The sequence below is a fragment of the Triticum aestivum genome, chromosome 3D (assembly GCF_018294505.1).
Source record: "Triticum aestivum cultivar Chinese Spring chromosome 3D, IWGSC CS RefSeq v2.1, whole genome shotgun sequence".
NCBI classification, from domain to species: domain Eukaryota; kingdom Viridiplantae; phylum Streptophyta; class Magnoliopsida; order Poales; family Poaceae; genus Triticum; species Triticum aestivum.
Genome location: NC_057802.1, coordinates 74,392,785 through 74,414,861, shown reverse-complemented (window position 1 = coordinate 74,414,861; position 22,077 = coordinate 74,392,785). Strand labels below are relative to the sequence as shown.

Here is a 22,077-nt window from a genome sequence, read left to right as displayed (position 1 = left end):
CACCTTGGTGCTGCCCCAGCCCATCCACGCCAGCCAACAGAGCTGAGACCATCGTTTATTTCAACAGGCATCCAATGCATCAGTGGTTTCATGACGTGAGCCCGCAATTCTTACTGTGAGTCGCTGTCGTTGCTTTCCTTCCCTCTTTCCTCTCCTTTTCACCTCGCCTCTACTTTTTCTCTCGGAGAGACCGGCTCCTCTGCAGGATCCCCTGACATCTGCGGAGCACTAGCCGAACCACCACCGTGGCATCCGAGCCTACCTGGCTCTGCGGAGCATCAGGTTGAGGCGACGCGTAGGGCATGGCCAATGGGTAGCCTCAGCCTGTTGCCCCGCAGGTACACGTAGGATCCGAACTAGGTTCGGACTGAAAGGTATAGCCTCGCAGTAGCAAGTGTAGCCTGCAGAAGAGCCGGTCTCTTAGGTGTGAAAAGTGAAGAAAGGAAGAAAAGGCATGCTGCAGAAAAAGAATGCTATGCATGTCAAGGACAGTGGGTCCGCTGCATAGTGTGGCCTCCATTGGCCAATTTTTTTTCAAAATGATGGCTTCATTACTTTTTGATTAGTTTAAGAGTTGAGGCAAGAATTTTTTTAAAATGGTGGCTTCATTACTTTTTGATTAGTTTAAGAGTTGAGGCAGTACCAGGATGATGCCCCCGTTGTACATGCCCTTATCTGTCCTTCCTCGTCAGCACTACCGTTCTTTTTTTGGTAAACAAAAGAAGAAGAAAAAAAACCCTATTTTACCTTTACCCTAGTAACCCTTGCAACAGCATGCATCATAAGCCGGGTCATGCTTGATCAGTTTAAAGTTTCATAAAACATAACTTAAGTGAACCGTCGGGCAACACGACAAGTATGTACAATCACAACAACAAAGCATACACAGGTATTTCCCACGACTCTGAAGACAAACAGGCAATTCTTCGCCAAGAAAAGAGAAGATAAAACTCGGGTATTGTCTGTCTGACTCCCACTACCCTGAGCTGGTATAAGTGGAAGCCGGCGAGGGCCCTAAACCTATCGAACTCGCCGACTTCCTTCCATCCATAGCACAAAATGCAAAAGAGATGCACAGACACTCATCTCTAAGACGACTCAGAGTCAGATTCCTCCTCAGAATCTGCAGCTGACTCTGAATGATGATCATCTTTGGAGCCATCTTCAGGTTCCTCCTCAGAATCCGCAGCTGACTCTGAATTATGATCATCTTTGGAGCCATCTTCAGGTTCCTCCTCGGAATCTGCAGCTGACTCTGAATGATGATCATCTTTGGAGCCATCTTCAGGTTCCTCCTCAGAATCTGCAGCCGACTCTGAATGATGATCATCTTTGGAGCCATCTTCAGGTTCCTCCTCGGAATCTGCAGCTGACTCTGAATGATGATCTTCTTCAGAGCCATCTTCAGAGCCTGACATAGAGAACTGCTTGGAGATGGGCGTCGGTCTTTGCCTCGTTGTTTTCTTTGTCATAGCTTCAGGAGTCACCTCCCCTGGGTGCACCATCTCTTCATCAGAACCTTTCATGTTTCTTCGACTCCGACGAACCCCTGGTCGAAACTGCTTGCTAGCAAGAGCCCGGGCAGCAAGGCGGGTCCTCTTGCGTGGTACAATAACCTCCTCATCCGAGTTGCTCTCGTGGGAGTCAGAAGCATCAGTGTCTCCATCGCTGCTGGAGGAGCCGTCATCCTTGTCATCATAGTCTGAGACTTCATCGTCGCCAGAACTAAGATCGTCTAGGTCCTCCTTGCCATCCTCCTGTTCTCTGTCTTCATTATGCTCGATGTCAGCACCTATATCAGTTTTGTTGTCTGCCTGATGAGGAACTTGCTTTTCCTTTTTCGCCGCCTCCTTGCGTGAATCAGCTTCCTTTCCTTTCCTGCATCCAAGTAGGTAGATTCTTTTCACATATGCACCAATATAGTATTTACTAAGAAACTAAGGGAAAACAGCAGTGGAATTGTTTGAACTTACGCTGTAGCTTTTATTGCCTCGTTTATGCGACGATCATAATCAGCTGCACAGAAAATAAACACATGGTGTCAATGTCAAAAGGATAGCAGGTGATCACAAAATATAAATATTTTTAATTAACGGTCAAGATATAAACTTCTACAAAACTGGAACATAGTGGAAGCAACCTACATCACATATTGCAAATAACAAATACAGTAGAATCAGTGTTCCAACTCCCCTAATTTGCCTCTGACTATCAGAACCAGTAAAACATATTCATAAATGCATAAATTTGATTACATAAATGAGGGATGCCAAAAGAACACGAGTTTTAATATAACAACCAAGCTGCAGGCCGTGAAGCCAAAAGATATTGCCAATGTAAGGAACAATTGTGACAAGGTTTCATTAAAATTGCAATTATTCATCTACTGCTGGAAATTTAGAGTGTGTTTTATTTTTCATCTGTAGCTGAGGTTGTGGAATAGAAATGCTCCTTACAGTAATCGTAGCTGACAGCTTTACGTTCGCGCAATGAACGGGTTTGGAAAACATTAGCAAAAGCTAAACGCTCCAAACGCTCATTCTTCTGCTGCCGACGTTTCAAGTCCCTCTCTTTCTTCTGCAAGTTAAAGAACAGGTAAAAATGCTGTGCTAAACCATCAGCGCAAAAGTAAAATCCGTTGCCAAGGATAGATAGATGCAAACATAACAAAAAATGCAACTAGGGTAGAACTTACCTTCTGGAACTTCTCCACAGCTGGAACAATATTTTCCTTAAGATGCTCCCCAATGGTAGCTTCAGATCGACCTTTGCTGCATAACTTCTCCTGTAAACATCACATGTCAAATATCGGTACTAAAAAGTGAAATGCACATGAAGAACATCTCAGCAGGAAACGTAACTGATATCTCAAGAAACTCATTAAGGTTAGTTGCAACTGTTTCCCACTGAATATTGGTAACTGGTTTTGTCAAACGGCCATCCTTCCCCTTCCAGTTATTCTTAAAACCAACCAATACATCTTCTTTGTATAATCTATGTCCAATAGTTGAGTCCCCAACATACCTTCAAGCAGAAAAATTAAGAAGTGTCAGCAAGACAACAAAAGATACAAAGGGGACAATCAATTACTTTCCTGGAATGTGCAATGGACAGAAAACAAACACGAGATGAAAAGATTCAAGGTCCAACCCAGCATCACTTTAAATGAAGAGTATGTGTCATATTAGAGATACAGTAGGTGGGTATTTGAAAACCAAGAAGGGCAATACCAAGGATGGAGGAGTAAATCCTTATCAGGCCCAACAACCTGGACTACATAAGCTAACAGAAACCCTAGCAGCTCTCTGTGCCTCTCAGCCTCTCCCTCCAACCTAGCTCCCTTCTACCGCATCCCCAGCTCAGTCTCTTCCCTGTATGCCCGTCATGCCGCCCCTACAGCCAACAACCCCATCCCCACTGCCACTCCAGCAGCCCCGTGGCCGGTGAGCCACGACGAGCTCCAGCAGCTGCACAGCTCCCCGTCTCTGTCCGCGAGCGAATCGGACACACCAGTGGCGTCCCGCCCAGATCCAATGTCACCCATTCTTGTGCCAAAACTCAAGTTTACGCCATCAATTCCCCCTGGTGAAGTGACACAGTTAGCTGAGGCGACACCATTAATTTCTGGGCACCCACCTAACTGATAAATCCTGGGCATCGCTCCCAGTTATCCACGTCAGAGCACCCAGACAAAATGGCGACAATGCGACGACTTAATAATCTTGAGTCAAGCCATGAATATCAAAGATTGCATCAACTTCTGATTTGGAAGTTGTGATTGCAATTTTGGAATATGCAGAAACGGATTTAAGAAGTGAGCTTGAGTAAAGACTACTAAATGAGCACCCCCCGCCCCTGTCGTGGCCGACGTGTGCATGGAAGGGTTTAAAATTTATGGAATGGGCATATAGGTTTCCTCCCATTAGGGTAACAAGACCTTTCTGTCTGAGCTTACTGTTATAGTAATACCAAAATACTCAAATGCGAATTGGAGTGACCGAAGATGATAGATTATGGAAAATGTAATTAAAAGGAAAGAGGAATACTGACCAGTATATAGCTCCATCACTAGCACTCCCTAACTTATCTTTCCTAAAGTTGCCAATACTAACTCCTTTCTTCATTTCATCAGTTATGTAGCATACTGCATCATTTTGCTGAAATATAGAAAAAATAATATCAATCTACCATGTGTAAAACACTAAAGGAAACTTGTTGATATTTAACATGTGTAAATGCTCAGCTGGCTAAAACTTCAGCAATTAAGAACATGTCTCACAAAAGCAATACCTCTAAGCGAACTTCACAAAGCGCTTTGAGTATAAATAAACGGTTCACTGGATCCTGCTCCTTAAACGTCTCAACTTCCTTACTGCACCAATAAAGGGTTATAGTGATGAAAAATCAATAAAGAGTAAAGGGTTATAGTGATGAAAAATCAATAAAGAGTAAAGGGTTATAGTTATGAAAAATCAATAAAGAGTACAACACACAGAGCCTTATTTACAATATGATGATGCATACCCACGATTTTTTTCGAACGGGTTTGCCCCTTCAGCGACCTGAAACCAAAACTTAGTAAGGCCTGGGGTAATCTATTTTATTTACATTAGTAAAAAGGCCAAGCAATATGTACTAGCAACCTACCCATGACCACCAGTCGGATAGTTTCTTGGCAGTTGCTATCACCCATCCATCATCAACATTGAGTTTGAGTTTTTTGTTAACTGGTGGTATTCCCTGATACATTTGACCACTATAAGTACTGAACAACATCAAAACATGGCATCGTGCGACAAAAAAAAGGTGATACTTCATTGTGTCAGAAGCAAAATGTACCAAACTAAAATAGTTGTAGGGACATAAAATCGCTTTCTGCAGATGCGTAGACCATGTATTATACAATAAGCAACACAAACATTTGGTACAAATACAGAAGCAATGAAAATGCCCCACACATGTCCTGTTGAGAAATGCCGACTGCACTAGAAGATCGGGGGGAAATATGACCGCAGAGATTTTTACAAAATTGAATTGTCTTAGTCAGACTAAGACACAGGTACTATAGACATATAGTTGGTAGAAAATCTGCACTTGGCAACATATTTTCTGGAATGACAGGTATGAAACTTGAGTACATAAAAGAGCAGTAATTTAGTTTAGAAAATAAGAGGTAGACAGACATCTTGATGACTTGGTGAAAGACGTTGATCAGTCAATAAGATGCTGTTTTAGCTCTATGCCAGATATATTGGCGCCTGGTAATAATTCCAAAGTCTCAAGCACACATTCATAACAAGAATATGAAACCAATCGGGCCACCTTGTTTCACAAAAATTAACATGAATACCTAATGTTCACAGTAATCGGTTTACGTGATAGAAAACAAAAATTATAAGGAAAATAAATGCTAAATCTTTTTTAGAGATTGCATCAGCTTTTAGTTTTTTTGTGTGTGAATCAGATTGCATCAGCTTAAAGCAAAGCATACTAGGCACTCCAAACCTAGACTATTTAGACATGCCACGATGCATCTGATATCTGCGCAAACAATCAATCGCACTGTTGGCCGGACCAAATCAGACCAGCAAAGTGCTTGCACGCGCTCTGCGACCCACGACCCAGGCAAACTCAGCACAAAAATTATGCGGGCGATGAAAACCTTCAAAAGGGCAATGTGGATGCGAGCGAGGTCCTCGTTGTTGGTGATGAGCGCCGTCTCGATCTCGTCGGCCGAGAGCCCCAGGTTCGCCTCGATCACCGGCTCGAAGACCTGCAAATCCGAACCCGATTACGCCGACGCGAAGCGGAAAACCAACAGGATGGCAAAAGGGGAAACGGAAACCCTAGACGAATCCGCACTCACCTGGAGGAAGTGGAGAACGGAGGCGAACTCCCAGCGGCGGCGGAGGAGCACGCGGGGATCCTCCGCGGGGCCTTCCTCCGGGGGCGGCGGCATCTCCTGGTGCTTCCCCGGCGACGAGTGCTTCGGGCGCTTCGCCGGCGAGGCCATGGGGGCGGAGGAGCGTTGGGTGGGCGGGAAGGGGGGAGAATTCGGGGGTGGAGGCGGGACGGAGGGCGGGGAAGAGTCGAGGCGCACACGGGGAAGCGGCGCTTGCGAGTGGTTGAGTATTATAGGGTTTTTTTTCTCACACAAAGCGGCCACACATTTCGTTTTTAACCCTAACAAAGGCATGGATTTATTAGTATGGACAGGGGCCTATATTTGGATAGAAACTGATTGAAGGTTTTCGTAGCATTTTATTACCTTAGTCCCAAAAAATTGTTTTATATTTATTTAGATACAAATCTAAGACAAGAATTTTAGGACCGAGGGAGTATTAGCGTGCTCGTGCCTTTTACAACTCAAAATGAGGGTATGACAACTCTCATCTCACACTTCTATTTCTCTACGTGTAAGTGTGGTCTTATCTTTCTTCACAGACACAAAGTGACATAGAGCCAAAACAGATAATCGGCCATAATGGACATATTTTGAAATTTTAAATTGCATTATTTTAGACCCCAAGCGTCTAAATCAAAATCGGTTTCACCGATGTGTTCCTCATAACGTGATCTTTAAAATTAGATCCCACGCGAGCATATGCCCACAAACATTTCTGAAAACCAATCTCGTATCACGGAGCATGCTTTTCTATCATAATGATAACCCAGTCATTTGTTATGAATGAGCCCTTTTGGATTCGTTCCCTCGGTCATGTAGGTTACATCAGGTGATTTCATCTCTCCTTTTGTATTCCTCTTTATGATTGGTGATCTTTCCGCTCTCCTAGGACAAGGTGTGTTGGTGAACGCCATTGAGCCAGTGAAGGGGTGCACTCGTGCGCTCGGGGTGTTCATCTTCTCTTCATCGAGGACACACTCTTGTTTTTACATATATGTCAAGGAACCATTTGTGGTTATGTGTTGGCAATAGGGCAAGTCATAGATCATGCCAAATGCCCCATCATGTTTGGACCTAATTGACTCCCCTTGCTCAACAAGAAGTACGTCGTGTTTTACAATTTGATAGTATAGATTTTGAAGCCAGGTTCATGGAATTTTATACACCAGATGGTCGCATGCATATGAAGAAAATTCAAATTCACAAGAAAAAATCACTAGTAGGGTAAATAGGTCTTGATCAGAAGTGGTCAATCAGACCATTCCTACATACCCGGGGTCTCAATGAAGAAGATTCAAAATTTACAAGAAAAGTTCACTAGTGGGTAAATAGGCCCCGACCAAAAGTGGTCAATCAGGCCATTCCTACATACGCGGGGTCTTAACTCTCCATGTTTGTGCGCGATGACCTTACATGCATGGTGGGGAACAACCGACTATGGTCGACAAACAACAAATGTAAGACGCATTGGAATTCATGTGAGTCTCTTAACCAACCAAAGCACATGGGTGTCCTCGGATTTCAGGATTTTTTGGATGTTCAACCAAGTTTTGCTAGCTTGCCAAGCCTAGTGCCTACTCACTATGTACGATAGATTGTGTGCTTAGGTAAAAGGCCAAATATTATCCTAACAGTCGCCTTGAGGATATCCTGTTCGCGGGAAATGCTTCGTCTACCTAGCAGACAACCCAACACAGTTCGAACATGCTAAAGAAGGGCCTGTTGTGACAATTGGCGCCGACAAGTAGGTCTCAATCTGGTGCGACCCGTGGCTACCACGGGCAACGTTGTACCGGCCGACTTCTGCACGTGGAAACTTCCGCCTCATCCGGGTGTATGAGATCCTCACCGAGAAGGATGCATGGAATGTTGAATTTCTATGTCGAGACTTCATGCCGCTCGACTTTGACGAGATACTCAAGATCAAGTTGTTGCCGCATTGCCTTGAGGACGTCCTGGCCTAGGCTTCGGAGCGGAGGACATCTTCTTTGTCCGCTCTTCTTATCTCCTCGCCCTTGATGAACATTTTTGCATGACGTCCTGCACTACAAGCAGGTATCAGATGGCCAACTTATATAAGATCACGGGTATGTTTAGCTTATATACTAAGTTTTACAGTTTTTGCCATATTTTCTTGCCATACATGCCTAAGGATAGCCGATCAAACTGGTGACAGAGTTTACCACACTTGAGGCATTTCTTGCCACATATCCAAGTAAATTACACGTGAGGCCTAAAATACAGGAAAATAATCTTGCCATAAGTGTGGTTGCAAACCAAACACCAAAGTTTAATCCAATGATCCATGTCTAATTGTCAACATGCTATCACGAACTGCATAAACGAATTCCTTAAAGTGATGAACTACCAACATGCCATCAAGAATACTAACGAGTTCGATTGCCAGGAATGTTTAATATAGTACTCATGTGTAGCACCAGTTCAACGTCATTGGTCACCACGGTGATGTCCAGAAGCTTGCTTAGATCCTTGTCATTTCACATTGTATTAGCGACCAAATACTAGGTACACCAATTCAAAACATGATTTTGTCATGCCATTATTCCATCTGGAGAGGAGACGGCAGGGGTATTTTCGATCAAGATGAAAAGGGACCTCTGGTCAGATAGACATGACGAGAAATCATGTGGTGTTCGATGAAAAGTATAACATATCTTTTAAATGAAAGTTTGATTCGATTGTTACTCTAAATCTCTTTATGGAGTACCAGGGTATTGTAAAGAGCCTCTTAAACATTCTAGTCCATGTGAAATATCCATAAACAAACTATTCTTTTTATGCGAGAAAGAGTCTATGAATGCTTGTTGTACTACTGTATCTGGGATCCCCAACACTATCAGTTTTCGTTGCTTGGCTATTTGCTTAGGAGAAAGCAATTTACCGGTGCATATCATGCAAAAAACTTGATGGTGTACGGTTTATGGTATACCTAGTTAATTAATTGTACCTTTGCCCGGGAGATGTAGCACCTTGTCATGCCATTAGTTAGAGGGAAATATAGCCACACTTAGTTGTTAGTAAATATTTGTTTAGAGTACTGTTCATGGAATGCAAGGAAGGAATGGCAGGCTACTGTAGCTACCCTGACATCCCTTGATAAGTCAAAGGATCCAGCCGAACCTCGGGTAGGAGTAATTAGGGCAGTCCCAATGCTCTAATGCGTAATATAGATAAAAACATGTCACTTCGGTAAAAATCTGGATTGCCACCATATTTAATGAAGGGGAGTATTGCTACATCTTAATCTATATATAGGTCTTAACACCGAAACCAAGAAAACTACTCTCTCACGAAACATATTAAATGAGAGGTTCTTTTAGATATAATTCATTGAAGAAGTTGTATATCTAAACACATTTAATTTATATGATTGCGAGCTAAAGATTCAAGCCCAGTGTTGACATCTTTCCCCTTTACCACATCATGATCTTGACCCTGTTCAACCACAACATTAGAAATGAGACATGGCAACAAAGTAGCATGTTTGATACATAAGTTGGTGGCGTCGAATGAATTATCTCATTTTGGATAATATCAAATCTTCTAAAGTAGCATAAGAAATTTCACCCTTGGTGCTTTGGCATCTCACATGCAGTATGGAGCACCCACTCCGGTCCAATATTTTTTAGGTCGACGACGTACAATCTCCAAGTTCTAGCCATAGAATGCCACAAGACTCGAGGCAAAGTGCATTTGCACAATGCATTATATGATATTCATGCTTCGCACCACAAGCGGGCAATCATCAGAGGGTTTGAGGTTCCTAGAGTGTTTTAGAAGCCAGGTCGGAAGAGTCTATTGCAAGTATGCAGGAGAAAAATTTCACCATGGATCAGATTGTAGCATATGGCCGACCCCATAGTCCAGTTACCATTAGGCACGGAACTGGATGCACATTGATCGACTTGGTACATTTCTTAAAAGTGAGATAGTAGGCACTACAGATAGTGAAGTTCTAGATTTCTCACAAGGCCGGGCAATGAAATCGTCAGGATTTCCATCGAAGGTCTTGATCTTCAAAATCTCTTCGGCATCGAGTGGAAAATACCGGCAAATGTTCGATGTCCCATTCAAGTTCACGAGTTCATATACCTAGTGAAGGCGACAACTGCTTTTAAGGGAGAAGATCTTGAAATTAGGCTTCCGAAGTATCCATCGGTCCCGTCAGATCATAACTTTAGTACCATTGGTATTGATTCATCTTAAACCCTTTTTTGAGCAAATCAAGACTATGAGATATACTTTGCCATGAATACGAGGGATTTTCAGTGAATACCATATCCTCGAGCCTCTTGTGAGGATAGTACTTAGTTCTGGCACATAAACTACATGGGATAGTCAGTAGGCACCATGCTTGGCAAGAAAGCAACACCATATTGAAAAGTCAAGAGTCTTGGAAGCCAAGGCCACCCATTCATTTTAGTTTGATAATTTGTTCCCATGACTTTTCGGTGTGTACTACTCTTCTATTTCCTCAAGCCCACCAATAGTTGCAGACCATTTGACTGAGGCCATCACACAACCCAAAGGTAATTTGAAGACACTTATTAAATGTATGTAGGCAAAGATTGAGCAATGAATTTTAACAAATACTTATTTGCCTCCTTGAGATAGGCATTCCCATATCAACATTCTTTTAGTGAGCTTATCTTGTATGTTTTGCAATTTTTGCTTAATCGGACCATCTGGAGTAGGCAAGCCAAAGTATCTTCATCAAAATCGATATTTTCAATTTGCATTTCTTACAGATGACAACCTCGTTAGTAACACCAAACATAATCAAGCATTCATCAAGGTTTATTAATTTACATCATTGTCTTGAATTTGATTTGCCTCAAAGAATAGGAGTGTGTCGTCTACAAATAATAAATGAGATGTCGTGCAGGTATGATTTGTTTTTCTGTTCCTAACGGCGTTCCGTTCATCGTCCCCTAAAACAGACACACTATTTTGTCCACGGGCTGGTCTAGACTCGTCTATGAACATAGATACAGGAGCCGGCTATCCAACCATGTCCCCTAAACGCTCGTCCTTGCTTGTTTTTTCTAAGTCCATGGCACTAAAAATAATTATAGAAAGTAGCACAATTCATCCATAAAATAACATACAAATATCTATGGTAAAAAATAGTTCAAATATAAATGTTACATATGAGATAACCGGATGTTCAACAAGTTTTTCAAATTCATTGATTTCAAATTCAACGATAATCGAGTCAGAATCTACACATGTCGTCCCACTCATTGTGCCCCTCGAGCTTCATCCGAAAATAATGAATGTAAACGGCTTGCCCTCGGTTCCGTGGTACAACACGATGATACGTCTCCAACGTATTTATAATTTATGAAGTATTTATTGTTGGGAACGTAGTAATTTCAAAAAAATTCCTACGCACACGCAAGATCATGGTGATGCATAGCAACGAGAGGGGAGAGTGTTGTCCACGTACCCTCGTAGACCGAAAGCGGAAGCGTTAACACAACGCGGTTGATGTAGTCGTACGTCTTCACGATCCGACCGATCAAGTACCGAACGCACGACACCTCCGAGTTCAGCACACGTTCAGCTCGATGACGTCCCTCGAACTCCGATCCAGCCGAGTGTTGAGGGAGAGTTTCGTCGGCACGATGGCGTGGTGACGATAATGATGTTCTACCGATGCAGGGCTTCGCCTAAGCACCGCTACGATATTATCGAGGTGTAATATGGTGGAGGGGGCACCGCACACGGCTAAGAGATCAATAGATCAATTGCTGTGTCTGTGGGGTGCCCCCTGCCCCCGTATATAAAGGAGCAAAGGGGGAGAGGTGCGGCCAGCCTTGGGGCGCGCCAGGAGGAGTCCTACTCCCACCGGGAGTAGGACTCCCCCCTTTTCCTAGTTGGATTAGGACTTGGAAGGGTGAAAGAGGAGAGGGAGAAGAAGGAAGGGGGCGCCACCCCCTTCTCCTTGTCCTATTCGGACTAGGGGGGAGGGGGCGCGGCCCAGCCCTAGCCGCCTCTCCTCTCTTCCACCTAGGCCCACTAAGGCCCATTATGTTGCCGGGGGGTTCCGGTAACCTCCCGGTACTCCGGTAAAATCCCGATTTCACCCGGAACACTTCCGATATCCAAATATAGGCTTCCAATATATCAATCTTTATGTCTTGACCATTTCGAGACTCCTCGTCATGTCCGTGATCACATCCGGGACTCCGAACAACCTTCGGTACATCAAAACATATAAACTCATAATATAACTGTCATCGAAACATTAAGCGTGCGGACCCTACGGGTTCGAGAACCATGTAGACATGACTGAGACACGTCTCCAGTCAATAACCAATAGCGGAACCTGGATGCTCATATTGGCTCCCACATATTCTACGAAGATCTTTGTCGGTCAGACCGCATAACAACATACGTTGTTCCCTTTGTCATCGGTATGTTACTTGCCCGAGATTCGATCGTCGGTATCTTAATACCTAATTCAATCTCGTTACCGGCAAGTCTCTTTACTCGTTCCGTAATACATCATCTCGCAACAAACTCATTAGTTGCAATGCTTGCAAGGCTTAAGTGATGTGCATTACCGAGAGGGCCCAGAGATACCTCTCCGACAATCGGAGTGACAAATCCTAATCTCGAAATACGCCAACCCAACAAGTACCTTCGGAGACACCTGTAGAGCACCTTTATAATCACCCAGTTACGTTGTGACGTTTGGTAGCACACAAAGTGTTCCTCCGGTAAACGGGAGTTGCATAATCTCATAGTCATAGGAACATGTATAAGTCATGAAGAAAGCAATAGCAACATACTAAACGATCGAGTGCTAAGCTAACGGAATGGGTCAAGTCAATCACATCATTCTCCTAATGATGTGATCCCGTTAATCAAATGACAACTCATGTCAATGGCTAGGAAACATAACCATCTTTGATCAACGAGCTAGTCAAGTAGAGGCATACTAGTGACACTTTGTTTGTCTATGTATTCACGCAAGTATTATGTTTTCGGTTAATACAATTCTAGCTTGAATAATAAACATTTATCATGATATAAGGAAATAAATAATAACTTTATTATTGCCTCTAGGGCATATTTCCTTCATTTATGCTGTTATATTATCATTCTTGGATGTTTTACAATCATTTTATAGCAACTTTATATCAATTTTTGGACTAACCTATTGACATAGTGCCCAGTGCTAGTTGCTATTTTTTGCTTGTTTTTTACTTCGCGGGAAATCAATATCAAACGGAGTCCAAACGCAGCGAATTTGTTTGGACCAGAAGACCCAAGATGGAATAAAAAAGTACCAGAGGGGAGGCCCGAGGTGGGCACAACCCACCTGGGCGCGCCTAGGGGGTTGTGCCCCCTCGATGACCTCCCGCACCGCCTCTTCGCCCTATAAATTGCCAAATATTCCAAAAACCATATGGGTAACCCTAGATCAGAAGTTCCGCCGTGGCAAGCCTCTGTAGCCACGAAAAACCAATCTAGATCCCGTTCCAGCACCCTGCCGGAGGAGGAAATCATCACCGGTAGCCATCTTCATCATCCCGGCGGCCACCATGATGAGGAGGGAGTAGTCCACCCTCGGGGCCGAGGGTTTGTACCAGTAGCTATGTGTTTAATCTCTCTCTCTCTCATGTTCTTGAGTTGTCACGATCTTGATGTATCGCGGGCTTTGTTAATATAGTTGGATCATATAGTGTTTTCCCCTCTCTATCTTGTTGTGATGAATTGAGTTTTCCCTTTGAGATTTCATTATTATCAGATCGAATACTTTTATGGATTTGAGAACACTTGATGTATGTCTTGCTATGAATACCCGTGGTGACAATGGGGTATCATATTGATTCACTTGATATGTGTTTTGGCACTCAACTCGCGGATTCCTGAGGTGACATTGGGGTAATCTATGCATAGGGGTTGATGCACGTTCTCGCCTTTGTTTCTCCGGTAGAAATCCCGGGGCACTCTTTGATGTTCTTTGTGTTGGATTGAGTACTATGAATCTGAATTTGTTTGATGCATATCGTATAATTAACTCACGGATACTCGCGGTGACATTGGAGTGTCTAGCTGACATTAGAGTTGGTTGATGTGTATCATATGGTGTTATTTTAGTATGAACTCTCTTGGTTAGATGGATCGAAAAGAATAGCTTAGTGTTATTTTAGTACGAACTCTAGGATAGATTGATCGGGAAGAATAGCTTTGAGATGGTTTCCCCCTACAAACAATTTTGTCTTATGTTCTCCGCTAGATAAGAACTTTGGAGTGATTCTTCATCGCACGTTGAGGGATGGTTATATGATCCAATTATATTAGCATTTTTGAGAGATTGCAGTAGCGAAAGTACGGACCCTAGGCCTCATTTTCAAGCATTGCAATACCGTTTGTGCTCACTTTTGTTACTTGCTACCTTGCTATTTTTATTGTTACTATTATAAAAATCAATATCTACTATCATTGCTACACTTGTATCACCATCTCTTCGCCGAACTAGTGCACCTATACAATTTACCATTGTATTTGGTGTGTTGGGGACACAAGAAACTTTTTATTATTTGGTTGCAGGGTTGTTTGAAAGAGACCATCTTCATCCTACACCTCCCACGGATTGATAAACCTTAGGTCATCCACTTGAGGAAAATTTGCTACTGTCCTACAAAACTCTACACTTGGAGGCCCAACACGAGTCTACAAGAACAAGTTGTGTAGTAGACATCACACGACATCGCATTCGGTCTATAGAATGTGATGATTACCAAGATGCAACATTCATTGAATCAATGAATTGACCAACATGTAGAGGAACAAGAAGCAAAACTTTCGGTCTTCATGATTGATGCGCCCGGTGGCCACTTGCTCTCCACTTGTGCAATCGCACCACAATACTTCATGCCGAAGTTGGAGATGGTCTACCACCGATGGGCTAGCGACTTCACATTGCATATACGGGACATGTGCAAGTTGTAGGGCGCGAAGTGCTTTTACTCATGAAACGAGGAATGCATGTTTTGCCAAAAGGTCGAGCCCCCTTGTCTCATACCTAAAATTCCGCGGATATGACCAACCACACTTCGCTCAATAACTCATCCTCCACACCAAGTACCCCACCATCGTGCTTACCTGGGAAACAACGAGAAGGTAAAAAAGAAGCTCAATGGCATTTGATTGAACACATGTCGGGCATGGTATCCGACGATGTTGGCATCGGGGCAGAGGGGTACCTGGCTGCAGACGGATCTGGGATGGACGACAACATAGTCCTAGACAGGCAGACGCGTGAGTGGAGGTTCCGACAATGCTTGGGCCGTGATCAGAGAGGTACAACAGGGATGTCAGACAAGGAGGGTGCGGATGCAGAGCACGGGGGAAGTAGGGGCAGAGTGGAAGAAAAGTGGTTCGGGAGGAGGGTTTGAGTGGTCCGAGGGTGTTGGAGTCCTACACGACAAGGGTCTAGACGCCCACAACCCCCCAAGTTTGCATCCAGTTTGTGGTATTTTAGGTAAGTGGACCCATCCACAGACAAATAAGGTCCATGTTGAATGGCCAACTATGTCCAGCCCGCTCTATCCAAACACATGCCGGCGTTTTGAGGGACATCGTTGGAGATGTCCTAACTATTTTGATTAGGCCCTTTTTTTAACATGTCACAAGCCATGTTCATTTCTGTATATACTAGATAATTGCCCTGTGTTCCAATGACTGTAAATATTTTATAGTATGTTAGCCCATGATTATGTTCCATATTAATGTGATTGTCTAAATAATTGTTTATTAAATCATGCCTGTGATTTACCTATCTAAATAAATTTTAGGATTTTATTTGGCAATCAAATTGTCTTACCAAAGAAAACATAATTTTATTTGGTAAGTTAATAAAATACAAGAGGGAAGGGGAAATATTGGAGGAAGGGCGAGGTGGACGACGGAATCTTACGTTTTTTCTAAGTAGGAGATATGATCTTATTTTTGGAAGTCGAAGAGATATGATATTTTTCTAGCAAAAGAGTCCTTGCATTGTAATAGGAGAAAAGATAGCACATGTCCCTAACCCAATAACCATGTCTCAAGACCCCAATAGGTCCACGTTTTTATTTCAACATGGCATCGTATCTGTGTTGCCACTTATCCTCCTTTCCAAGCTGGATAATGGTGGACTCAGTGCTCACACAATCACAACGTGCTTAAGCGCAGTAAATCTTAAGTCGTCTCTCTCGGCATAAGATGATAAATCTTCTTTCTTTCCCCCTGCAAGGTTTTCCCGAGGCATGCATGTGTGGTTATAGATAATATTTTATCGCCAATTTGGTTTAGCCGAGGTGTTTATTTTCAATTCGGATCGGCACCGGTACAAAAGAAAGATTGATCGTGTGATATTGATTAATATTGCACCCTAAATAGCAATTTTAAATAGTTAATAGGTAAAATAACATCATATTCAGATTCTACATATTTTTCTAATCAAATTTCATATATAACATGTTAAAATTGGAGTTAGGGTTTAAAGATATGGATAGTTTTGAAAAGCATTTGAATCTGTCCTTGATTAACCGAAACATTAGGGGATTTTTGCAAAAAATAAAATGTTTCTCTCAACTAACTTAAATATGGACGGCGGGTTGATTTCAAGAAAGAACAGGTTTTTTTTGCAAAAAATGTTTTTTTTTCTGGACTCACTAAAATCTGGACCGCAAGTTGATTTTAGGAATATATATATATTTTCTTATTTCGGACCTCTCTACCGATCTATATCTATGCCTAATAATAAATGAGCTATTGCTTCTAGAGGCACGTCACAAAAATTGCCCCCAAAATTACAAAATATTTCCCATCATGTCATCCACAAGTGAGACAAAAAAAATGAACCGGTCTCCCCTGTGAAGGCGCTTTTGGCTGATTCATTTAGTCGCAATCCCGTTAATCATCACGAGTTGGCAGACAGTGCACACTGTCTAGAGCTTCGCTCTACCACCTTAGACCCAGGTTTGATCTCACCTATCTCCCTTTTTCCTCCCCTTTCTCTTTATAATATTTTTGAGTCTTTCTTTTTTTTATAAATCATGAACGCCTAAGAGCCAGGGCTGGCCCATGAGCCAGTCTAGACACCCTTTGTTCTTTATTCTTGTTTTTTTTGTTGTCTCAATTTTTTTTTCTTGTTTTTTGTTTTTTGTTATTTGCTATTTGTCTTTGTCTTTTCTGTTCTTATATTTTTCTTATTTAAAATAATTCGGAATTTACAAAAATCCAAGTTTCAATTTTTGTTGTGAATTTATGAAAAAAATATTTCAGAAATCATAAAATAATTGTGGATTTAAAACAATGTTCAGATTTTGAAAAACTATTTGCATATTCTAAAAATGTTTGTGAATTTGAACAAAATGTTCGTGAATTCAAAAAATATTCTTGATTTTTAAAAAGTATTAAAAAAACCAAAAAATGACCGTGAATTACAAAAGGAGTTCATTGATTAAAAAAATGTTCATGAATTCGGAATATGTTCATGCACTTCCAAAAAATGTTCACCGCTTCCAAAAATGTTCATCGATTCCAAAAAAATGGCCGTTCATAATTTCTTTATCAATTCAAAAAATGTTTGCCGACTCAAAATATGTTCGTCGATTCAAAAATTGTTCTTGAATTTGTACAGCTAATTCAAAATTTGTTCATGAATTTGTAACGCCAATTTAAAAGTTGTTCACGAATTTACAGGAAATGTTCGTGAATTGGAAAAATGTACCTTGCTATTTTCATCCTAACGTAATATTTGTTGGGCATCACTGAGGAGTACGACAAAAAAGGCGTAAACAGGTAGTGGCAACTAGATAAATATTTCTGTTGTCTAATAAATTTAAAACACGTTGAGTACACTTAAAAAACATCTCATACTTATTTTATTGCGCAATACTATTTATCATGTTGTTTGTCATGTAGTATCATGAAAGATTTAAAGAAATTTGTTGATGTCGTTGGGTGTACGAATGAAGGATGACTTTTTTCTTCCGTTGAAACGCATGAGCATATTTGCTAGTAAATAAAAATTTGTGTACATCTCCGTATGTTACAGCCAGCCTGTCGTTCCCCGTACCACGTGTTCCTCTGATTACGCGTCCTCGCGTCCAGCCCCCCTGGCCGCGTGTCACCCCTGGCCCTAACCAGAAGCCAGACAAGCAACCTCTGTTGCGTTCACTTCTTTCCAGAAGCTCTCGAATCACGTCACATTTCACACACCAGCTGTCGACGCACTCCTCCCTCTCTCTCCGCCGCCGCACTAAACCCTAGCGGCCAAGTCCCAACCCTCGCTCGCGTTTCTCCATCTAATGGCATGTGCGTCCTTGGGAAGCACCGACGTTTGAACCAGAACAGATCCTCTCGCCGTTGGTGCAGGAGCAGCCACCAATGCCTCAGCCGGAGGTGAAGTTTCGTGACCTCACCTCCCTGATCCAAACCACGTGCCGGAGGGCTACTCCGGCGTTGTCGCATGCCTTGCCTATGTGAGATATCGAGCCTGAGATGTGCAAAGAGATGGCGCGCCATGCATCTACCGGGTCCACTCCTTATCTCGCCGTGACGAGAAGCTGGTGCTGATGTCGCTCCTCCGGTAAGTACGTACCTACTTACGTAGGTAGATAAGATCTTTCCGGATTTCATAAGACTAGTAGGTATGTATTTTGTGTTCTTGAGATTTATCGCTGGGAAATTAACTGATTTGCTTGGAAAATTAAATTGCATGCAGTTGGAGATCAGACTCACATGATTAGACCTGGCCATGGGCAGCCCTGCCCGGTCGGCCCGACCCGGACCGACCTTGTCCACGGGCCGTGCTCGGGCCTAGATTTCAAGCCCGACGGCCGGGCCGGGCCCAGGCCCGTCGTATTCGCGCGTTAACGAAGTGGCCCGACCCGAGGCCCGGTGGGCTTTTAGCGTGATGGACCAGGCTCAGGCCCGATTTTTAGGCCCAACGGCCGGGCCAGGTCAGGCTTGGGCCTGGTTTTTTTTGCATCGGGCTTTGGTAGGCCCGGCCCGAAGCCCCGCCCGGCCCGACAGATGGCCAGGTATAGACACGATGTGTTCTTCGATTTTCTCTTACCCCGTGTGTCCGAGGATTTTTGCAAGCGTAAAAAAGGAAATCAAATGGATACCATGGCCTTGTCAAAATATAGGACACTGATAACGCCCACACGTGCGGCATACTAGACATCCGCCCACACACCTTGTGTGGCGTAAGTAGGAGACAGCCCACACGGGTCATGTGTGGGTGAACATTAAAACTGCCCACCCGTGTGGGTGGAGCTACTTCGTGTCACACGCCCAACAAATACTGCTCATCCCACCCCGTGCGTGTGGCAGGAAGCAAAACTGCCCACACGTCGCGGTGCAGCTACGTTAGTTACCTGTGGGATGACGCTTTAGTTGCCATCCGGGATGGCAAATGTAGTTGTAAAAGCATGACAACTCTCTTTGTTTTGGTTAACTATGTTTGCCAGGTCTAATTTATGGTAGTTGCCGCGTGCAATCAAACCATAGTTGCCATGTGTGCTTACCTAATTGCCATGTATGGTTAATTATAGTTGTCATGTGTGTTTACCTGGTTGCCAGGTACGCGTAACTGCAGTTGCCATCTACCAACGAATCATAGTTGCCATGCGTATTTACCTAGTTGCCGCATACGTGCAACTGCAGTTGCCATCTATCACCGTACGAGCGTCGTGTGGGCGAAGAGCAGTTCACGCACACGCGCGAGGGCTGGCTGGTGACTGCGTGGGCGGGAACTGGTTCGCCCATACGGCTCAGCTGGCAACCACGCGCTGCGGGTCGTGTGGGCGAGCGCTCTAGCGCCCACACAACACGCTATGCCTACGTGGCACTCAGATTCCTTTAGGATTCATGCAAAACAGAATTAAGGTGGATCAAGGCGTGTGGGCGTTAGTATTCTAGCAAGTATTCTTATGCACACCAATCTATTTACCACACTAAATATACTGACAAATACACAATGGCTGGATTGTATACTAACTAGTTGTTCCATAGATTACATACTAAGAGCGTCTCTAGCCTATCCCCAAAAGTTAAACATGGGGCAAAAAATATTGATTTCACGAATTAAGAGCATCTCTAGCAGATTCCTTATCCTAAAAGTCCAAAATCCCACCATATCTCATTTCCCCTAATTTTATAAGGGGTTAAACGTTCCCCACCTACAGATTCCCTAAAACTTAATCCCTAAGATTTTTATTTGACCAATACTTTCAAACGTTTGCTCAAACAATTGTCACAAATTCATCACATTTCAAAACAAACATAGACAATTCAAATGCACCATATCATAAACCAAGTACGAGCATAAATGAAGTTCATCGGATCCATCGAACAACTAAACATAACCATAATTTATACCAAAAGTTCGTTCTATTGATTCTTCTTGGCATGCTTTGCAATTTTTGACCCATTCAGACGCACATGAGTGGATGGGTTCTCTGCCAAGTCATCATCATCATCAACATTGGTGTTGAGCCTTTGCCTCTTTGGTATGGCTTCAGAGTTTTTTCTTGTCAACTTCTCATGTCCATCAAGCTCTGTGTAGCAATGATGCAAAGTAAATACTTTGGAGCCGTTTTCTCTTGTTCCTTTCCTTGTAAAGAGCTTGAATGACTTATTTTTTATATTTATCTATGCTTGATAACTCTCTTGTTTTATGCAGTTTGCTTCTCTGTAGTTGGTGGTTCATCTTTGGAAGTGCAGCATTCCGTTGTTATTTCATAACGTGGAGTTGAAAATGGTGTAGGTATATATGCTAACGACAAAATATTCAATAACCACATAATTTCTTTGATGGACCTCTTTTTGTCATGTCTCACGCGGTATAGAATAACTAGCTAATATATTAGTATATGCATGCAATGTTAACCTTGCCTTGTGTTATGACTGCCACGGTTTTCATAATATAATTCTACATATACGGTACACCCTTTATCCCAAATAAGTGTCTCTAATTTTAATGCAAAGTTACTATAAAGTTGTACTCCCTCCGTTTCTTGTTAGTCCGCATATAAGGTTTGGTCAAAGTCAAGCTTTGTAGAGTTTGACTAATTTTATATAAAAAAATATAAAATTCACGATATGAAATCAATATTATCAGATGCACCATGAAACGTATTTTCATGCTATATAGTTTTAGTATTATAGATGTTCAGATTTTTTTATATAAATTTGGTCAAACTTTGTGTAGTTTGACTTTGACCAAATCTTATATGCGGAGTAAAAAGAAACGGAGGGAGTACTAATCAGCTACACTTATTTGCGGTGGAGGGAGTAGTTTACAACATTCCAGAGTAATATTCGAATCACGAGTTTCTTCTTGTACAAACTGAAGTTTCATATGCATGATATATTATAAATTTAATTTTTCTCCTAGCTGTACCTGTTGGATCTCTTGTATTATGTCTTAAGATCTTCTTTTTATTGGTGAACAAATATATTATTTTCTATACAATTAATGGCTAGCGATTTGCGGGGATGCATATGGAGGATTCATGGTGATGTTATATTAAATGTGCCGAAACATACTTTGGTGGTAGATGCTGTGTGAATCAAGATGATTCAGAAATATTACAATAAGAGGTACTTTATTTATTGTTTACATTTTGTTCTAGGTTAACCAAATGTCAATTTATGAAGAAATGCTAATTTCATGCTAGTGGTAATGTTGATCACCTTCTCCTAGTTATTTTTTTAACTAGTCTCCTTTATTGCTTGAAAAATTGAGTCGGGGGAAAGTCTTAACCCACATAAGATTATTAATCATTCGAACATCAATTTTCATGACATTTATTAGTTTGCATTACCTACTGAGCAAATAAATCACATAAAAACCATGACAAAATGATTATGTTACTGTATTTTATAGTATGTTGTGATTGTATTTATTGTGTATATTTTGTACTAGGTTAATTAGATGGCCATATATATCCAGAAGTGTTATATTTTTTTCTACCGTGATGCTGAACGCCCCCACCCTCCCAGGTACCATGTTTTCTTAACTAGTTCCATTAACCCATGTAGGATTACTGTTCAGATTTTGAAACTTCGACGCCGTTCATTTACACGGTACCTAGGGGCAAGTATTAAGTTATAACTACAACTTTGGTTTTCATTTT

The 22,077-nt window shown here is 42.3% G+C and overlaps 1 protein-coding gene across 1 annotated transcript; it reads right to left on the bottom strand.

Moving 5' to 3' along the window:
* Window positions 1-805: 805 nt before the first annotated feature.
* LOC123077517 (DDT domain-containing protein DDR4) lies at window positions 806-6,088 on the bottom strand. Its single transcript, XM_044499797.1, has 11 exons — window positions 5,867-6,088; window positions 5,663-5,773; window positions 4,648-4,740; window positions 4,525-4,562; window positions 4,291-4,372; window positions 4,051-4,157; window positions 2,862-3,024; window positions 2,696-2,785; window positions 2,457-2,577; window positions 1,974-2,016; window positions 806-1,878 (listed from the first exon to the last, which is right to left on the bottom strand). The coding sequence occupies exons 1-11, from the start codon at window positions 6,011-6,013 to the stop codon at window positions 1,089-1,091; spliced, it is 1,785 nt and encodes a 594-aa protein (XP_044355732.1). The 5' UTR covers window positions 6,014-6,088; the 3' UTR covers window positions 806-1,088.
* Between the last annotated feature and the right edge of the window lie 15,989 nt (window positions 6,089-22,077).